Source organism: Microtus oregoni, unplaced genomic scaffold, assembly GCF_018167655.1.
Source record: "Microtus oregoni isolate MIOR12 unplaced genomic scaffold, Mior012 000024F_ref0000369, whole genome shotgun sequence".
NCBI lineage: Eukaryota > Metazoa > Chordata > Mammalia > Rodentia > Cricetidae > Microtus > Microtus oregoni.
Window position 1 is genome coordinate 20,011,602 of NW_024543083.1, and position 12,813 is coordinate 20,024,414.

A 12,813-nucleotide genomic window follows, 5' to 3' on the forward strand; every position below is an offset into this window, starting at 1 on the left:
AGTACATCACTGCCAGGGCTTTGAGTCGATTTTCAGTTTTACTCGTCGTGCCGAGTTCTGCCTGTGTCTGACGTCGGAGCCCTGGAGCGGTTGAATCAGGCACAAGAGCTGTCTCCCCGGACCAGCAAGTGGGGCCTCCTACCTGCGGCTTTACATCACCGGGAACAGGCGGGAGATGAGGGCGAACTAAACAGAAAATAACTGACCACAAGGAACCTCAGGACTAGCCCTGAACTGTTGTTGGTGTCTAATTCAGTTTCTGCACTTAGACCACCCCTAAAGCCCCTAAATCCTCTAGCGTCTCACCCGTGCAGCAAAGCTTCACTTTCAAAGGCAATGATCCCAGGCGTTCTCACCTTTTGCCCGTAATTTCTGAATTCTGATTGGAGGAATAGGGCAGGTCACAGCCACATTTCCAGTGGAAGGCAAGAGTTCCTTAGATGTAGGGCACTGAGTCTATAGTCCCGTCTATTTTGATAATCTAGTAGTTACTGAGTGAAGTGGGAGTTCAACAAAACTATCGGCTAACTTTATTTCCAGTCACCGACCACATTTGGGAAGCCTGTGGTCCGTGAAGGTAGATTTCTGTGCCATGAATTATGAATATCAGTTGTATGTCGTTTCTGCAAAGTGAAAACGCTACAAACAGAACCTGAGATAATTTTGCAAAAGTCGTTTTCTGCAGCCCTGGACACTTTGGGAGGGAGGATGCGCTCGTCCCCTAGAAGGCTGCAAACCGAGCACGTCCGGGCAGCAACCCTCTTGCTCAAGTTCGGCTCAGCGTCGACACTCAGCGGCGTGGAAAGGAACTTGCTCGGTTACAGCCCGAGACTGGGCAGGCCCTGTGAGCAGGCGCTCTGAGTCGCCGCGCCCGCCGGCCTGCTCATCAACGCGCCTGCGCATCCCACTCGCCCTGGGCCTTAAGCTGTGACAGGCGCTCTGCCCCCACTGCGTCTGCGCGGCAAGCAGCTGGCGGAAACGCAGAACCGGCTTGCTGTGAGAGCCGCTTCCGGTCGGAGCGAAGCTTGGCGTACTGCGAGGCTGGAGGTATGGCTGGCTGGGAGAGGGTGGGCGGGCGAGGTCCTGGTGAGGCTGGCATCCTTCCTGCACTTGGCAGCCACCGAGGGATGGCATCATGTTCGTTCCAATTGCTTACATCCCTTCTGACAGTGGCGGTGATCCTCTGCACACAGCTCCCCCTTCCCACCCCAGCCGCCCAGGTTGCTTAGGTTAGCAGACGTTGAAGTAACAAGTGTCAGTCTTTCTGACTTTTCCGGCACCGGCTTGAGCGCCTTCGAGAGCTTGTGGTAGTCGATTTTATCGAGTGTTAGAAAGTGTAAGAGTGCGTTTGAACTTAAGCGCCTGAAGCCTATCTACAACGATCATAATTTTTTTCTTATTGCAAATGGAAAGCATTATCTCAAACCTCAGAATGCAAAACAAAAAGAGTAAAATAAAATTGGAGATGGGGTTAAAAGCAGAGATTCAGATATATAACTTCCCTTGCAGTTGTATTGAGCAAAAGTTGTGTGTTCTTAGAGCAATTTGCAATCTGTTATCTGCGAGTATAGTTATTTTAAGATGCGCGTGTATTCACCGTTTCCTGCAGCACACCGTGAGTATAAACTCACCTGAATCGCTTGCTCCAGTTTGTTGAGGAAACGTTAGAGACCACATGCATTCTGCAGAGAGACCTATAGACAATGTGCCTATACTTGAGCATTCAGAACGAATTTCTTAATATGCTTCGTTTATGTGAGTTGGGTAGAAGTTAGAGTTAGAATGGCGTCTGAGATTGTGCACCATCGTGTTCCCCTTTGACAGAAGCAGGTGGTGCAGTCAGTTATGCGAGCCAGCTGCAGCAGGGGAGGCAGTCAACGAAAATGCAGTTAGAAACGTCAGGAGCTACAGCCCCAGGTGGGCTTCTCTTGATCTCGCCGACCGGGTAACTGGGTTTTCTCTGTGAAAAATAAGACCGAAAAGGGAGGTTTGTTGCTGTCCCCCATGGGCCACAAGTACTGGCTGTGAATTATTGCCGGTGCGGGCAGAACCGCAGCCAGTTGTGCTGGTGTTGGTGTTTAACCAGCCCAGTCCCCATCCTTTGTGCTTTCCCACAAATCCCTTGTAAGCATTTAGTAATTAGTTCTGCAAGCAAATCTGCAATATACTCATGGATAGCACAAATTAGCACTTGGTGCAAGGCTTTTCTTTGTGGGGCGGAGAAGTGGAGGGTGGGATCTTTCATAATCACCATTGCCCACCCAGATGCTGTTGTCTGAAGTCACGTGATGAGGCATGATTTGATTCCTGGAACTTACCTTTTGCTTGAAATCACTTTTAGAAAACTTGCTAGACTGTTATGCAATATAAACCGTGTTAAAGCCGGGCAGTGGTGGCACACTCCTTTAATCCCAGCCCTTGGGAGGCAGAGGCAGGCGGATCTTTGTGAGTTTGAGGCCAGCCTGGTCTACAAGAGCTAGTTCCAGGACAGGCCCCAAAGCTAAAACTAAAAAAGTATGTTAAAGTGACTGACATAGATCCCTAGAGAACTTTCAGGGATATTTAAAATGTCAGACAAATTCCATACGTGTATAACCATGTTAGGAATCATTCTAGACCCTACTCAGTTACTTCCTTGATTTTAGATGTCTTTGGTGAAAGGGCGGTGATTGTTAGGGTTTTAATTTTCTTTTTGTTAAGCATTTAATGTGTTAACAGGTTTCTCTTATTGTACTCTTTATTCCGTATAGAACATATGCTACCGCAAAGCAGAATTATATTGGCCATAGCATAATGTCTGGCTTGTATGTAATCACCAAACATTTGGGAAATAGCAAGCGCAAAGATAGAATCCAAAAGAGCTAAAATAATGCATTGATATTTGTGTAACTGTGATAGAAACAGGTGTAAATGGGGCTGTTATGGCGACAGGACTCCAGCTGGTTCTGAGTGGCAGAGGATCTGTCTTAGCCGTCAGTGAAGGAATGAAGATGGATGCAGACGTTGGTTTGTCTTGTCAGCAATGATTTGGATTTCAGAATGCCTGAGAAATCAGGTTCCGGTTCAACAAGCAAGTGATTCCTTAAAGGCACTGGCAGCGTGTCGTTTGTTTTGAGTGCTGTATGATTGTCCAAGAAAGACGAAGCATAACAGACTTTCCTCAGAGACTGGGAAATAAGTTTACCTCATCTCACTCAACTTTTCATTATTAGAAAGAGTATTCTTGTGTTCTGTGCTAAATACTTAGGTGATAGAATGCCAGTGATGTTAACATGTAAGATAAATGGGGCTCAGTTACAGGACGTGAAGCTGTTGAGACCGGATGGGAAATGCCAGTCAGGGCAGCAGGAAAAGTCGCTGCGTGTGGGTTCGTCATTTACTGCATTGACCTGCTTTCCTTGACAACTATGAATAGGTATTGGGATCCAAATCACCCCTCTAAGCTCAATGTTTTAAATAGTTATAGATTGCAACTGCCACTTAAAGTTACTCTCTCTTTGCTTTATCAGTTCAAATCAGAGGACTTGCTGCCCCTTCTATGGCTACCTCACAGTCTTCACAAACCGTCGCAGCTCATGTCCCCTTTGCAGATTTATGTTCCACATTGGAGCGGATACATAAAAGTAAAGACCGTGCAGAGAAGATCAGGCACTTTAAGGAATTTTTAGATTCTTGGAGGAAATTTCACGATGCCCTTCATAAGAACAAGAAGGACGTTCCGGACTCCTTTTACCCAGCCATGAGACTTATTCTTCCTCAGTTAGAGAGAGAGAGGATGGCTTATGGTATCAAAGAAACCATGCTTGCCAAGCTTTACATCGAGTTACTGAACTTACCAAGGGAAGGCAAGGACGCCCTGAAGCTCCTCAATTATCGAACACCGACTGGCGCTCGCACGGATGCTGGGGACTTTGCGATGATTGCGTACTTCGTGTTAAAGCCGCGGTGCTTACAGAAAGGAAGCTTAACCATACAGCAGGTGAATGAACTCTTGGACTTAGTCGCCAGCAACAATTCTGGCAAAAGAAAAGACCTAGTAAAGAAGAGCCTTCTCCAGTTGATATCACAGAGTTCAGCCCTGGAGCAAAAGTGGCTGATCCGCATGATCATTAAAGACTTAAAGCTTGGTGTCAGTCAGCAAACGATACTTAACGTTTTTCATAACGACGCAGTTGAGTTGCACAACGTCACCACGGATCTGCAGAAGGTCTGCCAGCAACTCCATGACCCCTCCATAGGGCTCAGTGATATCTCTATCAGCCTCTTTTCTGCCTTTAAGCCGATGCTAGCCGCCGTAGCCGATGTGGAGCGCGTGGAAAAGGACATGAAGCAGCAGAGTTTCTACATTGAGACCAAGCTGGACGGCGAACGCATGCAGATGCACAAAGATGGGGAAGTGTATCAGTACTTCTCCAGAAACGGCTATAACTACACCGATCAGTTTGGCGCATCCCCCCAGGAAGGCTCCCTCACCCCCTTCATCCACGATGCCTTCCGCACAGATGTGCAAGAGTGCATCCTCGACGGCGAGATGATGGCCTACAACCCGACCACACAGACGTTCATGCAGAAGGGGGTCAAGTTTGACATCAAGAGGATGGTGGAGGATTCCGACCTGCAGACGTGTTACTGTGTCTTCGACGTGTTGATGGTTAATAATAAGAAGCTAGGGCGTGAGACCCTGAGGAAGAGATATGAGATCCTTAGCAATACTTTGACACCCATCCAGGGTCGAATAGAGATCGTGCAGAAAAAGCTAGCTCACACGAAGAATGAGGTGGTGGATGCCTTAAATGAAGCCATTGATAACAGAGAGGAGGGCATCATGGTTAAACACCCTCTGTCAATTTACAAGCCAGACAAAAGAGGTGAAGGGTGGCTAAAAATTAAACCAGAGTATGTCACTGGATTAATGGATGAATTAGATCTCTTAATTGTGGGGGGCTACTGGGGTAAAGGTTCTCGAGGCGGCATGATGTCTCACTTTTTGTGTGCGGTGGCAGAGGCGCCGCCTCACGGTCAGAGGCCATCTGTGTTCCATTCTCTGTGCCGTGTTGGGTCAGGATACACCATGAAGGAGCTCTATGACCTTGGCCTGAAATTGGCCAAACATTGGAAGCCTTACCATAAGAAATCTCCACCGAGTAGCATTTTATGCGGCACAGAGAAGCCGGAAGTGTACATCGAGCCCCATCACTCCGTGATTGTCCAGATCAAGGCGGCAGAGATCGTCCCCAGTGACATGTACAAGACTGGGACCACACTGCGCTTCCCACGCATCGAGAAGATCAGAGATGACAAGGAGTGGCATGAGTGTATGACCCTGGGTGACCTGGAAGAACTGAGGGGGAGAGCATCCGGGAAGCTTGCCACAAAGCACCTTCATGTCGGTGACGATGATGAACCTAGAGAAAAGAGGCGGAAACCCGTTTCCAAAATGAAGAAAACCATCGGAATTATCGAACACTTGAAAGCACCTAACCTCTCTAATGTAAGTAAGGTTTCTAATGTATTTGAGGACGTTGAGTTTTGCGTTATGACTGGGGTGGAGGGTTATCCCAAGCCTGACCTGGAGAACAGAATTGCAGAACTTGGTGGCTGCGTTGTGCAGAATCCAGGCCCAGAAACGTACTGTGTGATCGCAGGGTGCAGGAACATCAGAGTGAGGAACATTATCTCCTCTGACGAACACGATGTTGTCAAGCCCGAGTGGCTGCTGGAGTGTTTTAAAACAAAAACGTGTGTGCCATGGCAGCCTCGCTTCATGGTTCACATGTGCCCGTCAACAAAGCAGCACTTTGCCCGTGAATATGATTGCTACGGTGATAGCTATTTTGTTGATACAGATTTGGATCAACTGAAAGAAGTGTTTTCAGGAATTAAACCCAGGGAGCGGCAGACTCCTGAAGAAATGGCCCCCGTGATCGCCGACCTAGAATACCGCTATTCCTGGGATCACTCTCCTCTCAGTATGTTTCGGCATTGCACCGTGTATCTGGACTTGTATGCTGTTGTCAACGACTTGAGCTCCAAAATCGAAGCAACGAGATTAGGTGTGACAGCGCTTGAGCTGCGGTTTCATGGAGCCAGGGTAGTGTCCTGCTTATCTGAGGGGGTGTCTCATGTGATCGTTGGGGAAGATCCGAGCCGAGTTGCAGACTTCAAAGCTTTCAGGAGGACTCTTAAGAAAAAGTTTAAAATCCTGCAAGAACATTGGGTGACCGATTCAGTAGACAAGTGTGAGCTTCAGGATGAAAGTCGGTATTTGCTCTAGAGCTAGCTCTCCAGGGAGAGCATGGGCTGCATCAGCATTTGCTCTAGAGCTAGCTCTCCAGAGAGAACATTGGCTGCGTCAGCATTTGCTCTAGAGCTAGCTGTCCAGGAAGAGCATGGGCTGCGTCAGTATTTGCTCTAGAGCTAGCTCCAGGGAGAACATTGGCTGCGTCTGTATTTGCTCTAGAGCTAGCTCTCCCGTGGGCTGTATCATTATTTGCTCTAGAGCTAGCTCTCCCCGTGGGCTGCGTCAGCATTTGCTCTAGAGCTAGCTCACCAGGGAGAACATTGGTTGCATTCATATTTGCTCTAGAGCTAGCTCTCTAGGGAGAACATTGGTTGTGTCAGGCAGCAGTGGCACTCACGATGAAACAGCCAGCGATGTTCATTTTATCTCTTAAATACTTCAAAAGCGTTCGTTACCCGAAGATAGTAATTTTTGGGTAGAAAAGACGAAAGAGCCAATGCTAAAAACAAAGTTTCTAACTTGGCTGATAACCATGACGCACAACGACAGTTTCAAGAGGCGCTTGTGCGGCATCCTTGCAGAGACTAGAATTCTGATTCAGTATCAGTAAAGTGTATTTGGGAGCTTTTAGAACCATCACAGCTTTTGGTTTTCTAAACAGAATTTTCCCGAGTTAAAAATTGTAATTGTTTTTAGCTAGTAAAAGAATTCAAAAAATCAGAGTTACTACAGTTAGACTTATAAAAGTAAATCTTTTTATTCAAGAGCTCAAATGCCTCCTGGAATCATGAACTATTTTAATAAACAGTTTTTTATGGTTATGGTCAAATGAATTAGTAAGATTTTTTGATAATGTGGGGGAAGTTAAAAGAATCACCTAAACACCGGACATGAAAGTTAATTGACTTGATTACAAAATAAAAAGCTTTGCAGTTTTAGTTATCTTAGGTTTAATCTTTCTGAGGTGGGACATATTCAATAGAGAAAGACTTTTCATGAATGTCCACTCCAGCATTAACAGAGTTCACAGAGCTTGTCTCCTGTTGGTGACCCTCTGACGAGCTGCCCATACACAGAGCAAGCTGTGACATCGGTAGAGAAAGCTTTGGCTTTTAGAGGTGGCTTTTATAGTTAATTGAAGTCACAATCTTGTGCATTATATCTGTACTCAGAAATGTACCTCCATGGCAGCCCTGAAATGGAGAAGTGTGGGACCTGAGGCAATGGGTATCAGTTATCTGAAGCAATTAGACTTCTTTTTGAAGCAATTGAATAAATGTTTGTGGTTTTTGTAATTTGAATAAAATTATTAAATATTTAATGTAATGCCAAAATAATTAATGTTCATTTATTTTAAAGTAATTCGTCATAGTTCTTTTATTCAGATTTTATAGTGCTATTATACTTTGTGTCTTTGTGTGAGATGAGTCAGGTGACCTTGCACTTACAGTCATGTGACTGTAAGCTCCCAAGTATTGAAATTACAGACGCGAGCCATCGCTCTGTCTGTATACTTTCAGACTAGCTTCGTCGTGTTCCTTCTGGAATCATTGGGTTTCACATACCAAATGAACTTTGACAGTTTAATAGTGTACTTCTTCGTGTTTATAGAGGCATATTCCAAAGGGCAAGTATAGTTAAAAGTTTATAATTTTCCTACCAAAGGTAACATTTGTTTATGGTGTCCATGGTAAGGGAGCCATGAAGCCACTCTTCAGGTAGCAATGCTGAAACTTACTACGCTTATTATTTCCTCAGTAAGTTGTGAGAATATTTGCAGGCCATAAAAGTTGCCTCACCGCCTCACTGCAGGCTAGCACTGCCCTGGACACATCGCATGGACCTTCTTAACCTGGGCCAGTGTTGAGTTAGCTCCTCACATTCCATCCACCTTTCCTTTTCACGTCAAGCGGTGCAGTGGATCTGTTATGAGGTTGGCGTGCTTGTGTGATAGCTCTAAGCTTGGTTGTCAGTTTGACTACTTCAGGAAGCAACTGAAACACAGGCTGCTGGGCACTCCTGTGAGGGGTGTGAAGGGTTTTCAAAACAGGAAGACTCCTCCTGAGTGTGGGTGACACCTAGTGGCAGTCAGATGAAAGGACATAGAAGGTGGAGACAGCTCTTCCCTCACTGTGACTGATAAGCTCATCTGGTCCTTGCCTGTGTTGGAACCTGCTTCTTCAGGATCCTCGTGGAGGCTGAAGACCAGCATTCAGGAATCCTCCAGGTCCCCAGGGCCAAACAGGGACTGCTGAGACATCCAGCTTCACGGATCAAGTGACTTCTAGATTCGCAGCCTCCTGTACGAGGTGGCCATCGTTTGCCCACCTGAAAAATGTCCAGTAAATCTCTTTTCAATACGTGGGGTTTTCTTGTCTGTTCTGTTCCTTGGAGAACCCTAACTGGTGCCCTGAGTCCTAGAGCTAGCTCCCTGTCACACTAACTGGTCCCCTGAGTCCTAGAACTGGCTCCAGTCACACTTTTTTGTCAGTGACTTGCAGAGTGTTGAAAAACCCTTAGTGAAATGCTTTCTTTGGTTCCTCTTGACCAAGTCTCAGTGTTGGCTGCTTGCTTGCTCCCAGCCAGGCCTACTCTGATTTTATTGACTTGGGGTACTCTGTACCCTGACTTTAAGTATCACAACAGCTCCAGTTTGTCATACAACCCCTCAGTGTGAAGTCTGACAGGCCTCCTGTGACGGCTCATAGATAGCCAACTTGGCAGGATCTAGAATCATCTTGAGGCACACTTCTAGGAAACCCTGTCGGGGGCTATGTAGATTAGCCTAGCTTCTGGGCATGCCTGTGAGAGATCTTGATTCGTTAATTAGAAGTCAGAAGATCCACCCTGGATATGGCAACCCCTGCTATGAGGGGCTCTGAGGGAAAAGTGCTTGCTCTATGCCTTCTTTCCTTCTCTTCTTGGTGAAGTACTTGATGACTGCTGCCCATCACCACCACCATCACCACCACCACCACCACCATCACCACCTCCTCCATCTTTCCTGACACCAGAACCTGCTTCCTCATCCTTCCAAGGCAGCATGAGGACCAGTGGCTCTGTGAGCACCCCTGGCCTCCTGTGCCATCCTGAGGCCTCGGAGACCCCACAGCTCGACAGCAGCTACCTAGTATTCAGTCTTGGAGAATAAAGAACCATTGTTGGGCTCCCCAGACCATACCAGATAAGTCAACCCCATAAATCCCCTTTACCGTGTTCGTCCTTGAGTTCTGCTGCTCTAGAGGTTACTGGCTGATAGACTCTTCAAACTTACTGTTCCTTTTAAAAGAAAAGACAAATATCTAAAAGTTAACAAACCTCCACTGCCAAAGGCAGCCTTGCATATGGCAGGACTCCAGGTGATACGAAAGCAGCCCTAGCTCCCAAGATGCCGCCTGCACAAGCTTTCTCCTTTGTATCGTTGTAGGGACACCAAACAGGACTGAATACCCCACTATCTGCCTCCAGCTCTCAATATAAATTAAAAGGTGAGTTCTGCTGTGTCTAACGCAGGCATTGGTCTGCATGAACAGTGAGATGGGGCACTACAGAGCACTGTTGTGTCCTCAGTGTCCCTGTTCTCTGCCCCGTGTCACCAGAACACATAGGTACATAGGATACCTCTACTCCACAGGGCCTAAGACAGATGTTACCTATGGTGTCCTTGTCTCCACTTACATGAATTTATTCATTCAAGAAGTCTCTGCAATGTGGGAAACCCTGATGTGAAGTCAGTTTAGGTTCTTGTCACCAGAGAAATTTAGCGGCATGGCCTTTATTGTATCGTTCATCAGAGGGAATCAGCCAAACACCTTTGCAGACAATGCATTCAGAGCCAAGCACGAATGCCAGCCTTGGTCCTGACAGCTGCCAGACTCAAGATTCCCTGGACCGGACACTGTGTTTCAGTCTTACCTGACTCTGTCAATCAGCACAAATGAGATCACAGCATGGGCAATTGCTAGTTTCACTTACCATCAAATGCCTGACGGGAGAGGTGGAGACGACACGTAGATTTTAATCAAATTCACCTTCCCAAATGCTGTGAGAATGGGATGTTGCCGTGTTCATGATCTCCCCAGGCAGCGCCGCTCTTCGAAAGGAAATTCCCTATAAACAGAAAGAAGCATTTCTCTGATGACTAAGGATATTGAGCATTTCCTTAAGTGTCTTTCAGCCATTTTAGATCCCTCTGTTGAGAGTTCTCTATTTAGGTCTGTACTCCATTTTTTAAAATGGATTATTTGTTCTTTTGATGACCAATTTCTTGAGTTCTTTGTATATTTTGGAGATCAGACCTCTGTCTGATGTGAGGTTGGTGAAGGTCTTTTTCCATTCTGTAGGCTGTCGAAAAACTATTCTTAGGAAGAGGTGTAGATTGGGTTTCTGAAAATGATGCTTTTTTTTTTTTTTAATGAATAGTAACTTACTGTACCTTTAAGATTAAATCAGTGACCACCCGACCCTAGTAACTCAAAGGCACAGGTTATCTTCGTCTTTAATGTTCTAGAGTGGGCATCATGACCTGTGTGGCCGAGTCTCAGCACCCTAGGAGCTGGGTAGAAAGGAGGATACATGCAGCTGCCACGGTATAACCAGGCCCTGGTGGTTCGCCAGAGCAGGACGCATTGGAGGGACACGGTAGGTGTGGGTTTTGCACGGTAAATGTGGGCAGGCAGTCTTCACATTATTGCTGTCTATCTTTTTTTCTTCTGCACTATATGGTCTGTGGTTAAATCTTGAGAGAGCGTTGTCAGCACTCAGCCCCCTCTTCCTTGTTCAGGATTAATAAACTTTGTTGGAATAACTTTAGTTGTTGCATAGACAGACTGTTTTGAACCACAAATATGCCACAAGAGGAAAGTGTGCGTTCCAGCTTGGACATGTGCCATGTATGCACTGAAATCACAGGCTAATTAGACAAGTAAAATCTATAAATCAATTTTACTGGTTTTTTGGAAACATACCTTTTAAAATTGGGGTAAATAGAATAAAGATTCAATGCAAATATTGCTTATGACAATTATTAAACCGGTTTTGTTTCAGTGCTGAATGATGACATGGAGACCAGTGAAATGGGATTTATCAATGCCAAAGAGAAACTCCTCAGGCAAGGCAGTGAGCTGCTTCCCCAAACGCCCAGCCTCCAAGGGTGGCTCTCCTCACAGTGGGCCGCTGCTTCCCCCTTGTGGTGAAGGATTAGCTGTCTCCTTGTGCCTGTGCTGGTTTCACTTTTCTTTCCCAACACTACAGCAGTGGCAGGCATCCTCTTGGATAGTTCTGGAAATGGTGCAGTCTCTTGCACAGACTCTGGTGAGGGCAGTTTACTGTGGGCAGGCGGGTCTCTGCCAAAACTATGAGAAGGGAGCAGGCACCAAATCACTCCCCGTGAGAAGGGGATGCACAGACCATCTCAGGATGCTATGTAACAGATGGGAACCCCAACGGGGGGGGGGGGGAGGCAAACCTCCCCACTCTGGCTGTCTTGATGAGAACAGTGCTCTCCCTGCTACCTCAGGTTCCAGACAGCAGCTTTGCTGTCTTCTTGTGATTCGTTTTGGGGACCGAAGCCTAGGCATACCATCTAAGCTGCCTTTTAATCCACATGCCTCTTTCCTTCTGGCGTCACGTTCCCTTACAGCCTTGCTTATAGTTTAATGTGGAATGTAGCTCTTCTCTGGTCTTCAGTGGAAACACATCTCACACCTGCGGAGCACCGCTGTGGGGAGACACCAAGCTCTGCTGTGCTGTTATTGACAGAATTTTGAAATAGGTGCCACCACTGTGTCTCATCGAGGAAATCTGAGGCCTTGGGGAATCCGCGTCTGGAAAAGCCTGGGGGTACCGAGATGCACACACTGACCTCCCCAGTTCCGTTAGTCCATGGTCTCAGCCAACTCAGTGAGCTTGTAGTAGGGAGAGAGTGGAGGCCTGGGAGGGGTGCTGGGAATGAGAAGTCAGTGCTAGAGGCAGAACAGACAGTTTGTGCTTGGCCTCTGCTTCATCTTGGGTTTACCTTAAAGATTGGCTGTGAAGAAATAAGAACCCGCTGTATGGGTAGAAATTTTGCTAACGTGGCTCTCTTCCTTTCTCTTTGTAGAGAGTAGGAATCTCAGCAGGTGACCTCTTAGCCCCCTTCCCAAGGCACTGCAAGGCCTTACTAACCCGGAAGCCATTATTTTACAACCAAAGAGAAACAGGGTCTGCTCTCCTGAGCAAGCTCCACCCTGTTCCTCCCTGTGTGCTGGGCCAGCCATGCTCGCTGACATCACCTGGGGTCTCAGCCGAGGCTGACAGTAACGAGTAACCCTGGCCTAGATGAGATGGCTCAGACCACAGGGACCTAGGATTTCAAACCTTCTCCTAAGAAGCACTTAAATGGCACTTCCCCATGAACTCTCACTTGGCTCCTCAGCCTTGTGTACTGTCAGCACAGTGAGAGTACTGATGGGCTCAGGGGAAGCCGGTTTCACCCGGCAGGAGAATGGCAGAGGAGACGGCGCTTTCGGGAAGCCCAGGTATTTTGTAGAAGGCCACATTCCTGCTGTACCCCCACCAGGCTGTTCAGCAGG

The 12,813-nt window shown here is 46.9% G+C and overlaps 1 protein-coding gene across 1 annotated transcript; it reads left to right on the top strand.

Annotated features, from left to right (window-relative positions):
* The first annotated feature begins 981 nt into the window (after nucleotides 1-981).
* Nucleotides 982-7,973, top strand: Lig4 (DNA ligase 4). Its single transcript, XM_041673993.1, has 2 exons — nucleotides 982-1,047; nucleotides 3,510-7,973. Exon 2 carries the CDS (start codon nucleotides 3,539-3,541, stop codon nucleotides 6,272-6,274), a length of 2,736 nt encoding a protein of 911 aa, XP_041529927.1. The 5' UTR covers nucleotides 982-1,047; nucleotides 3,510-3,538; the 3' UTR covers nucleotides 6,275-7,973.
* The last annotated feature ends 4,840 nt before the right edge of the window (nucleotides 7,974-12,813 follow it).

Coding starts and splice junctions, on each gene's coding strand:
- Lig4 (XM_041673993.1), top strand. CDS start 3,539: ATGGCTACCTCACAGTCTTCACAAACCGTCGCAGCTCATGTCCCCTTT.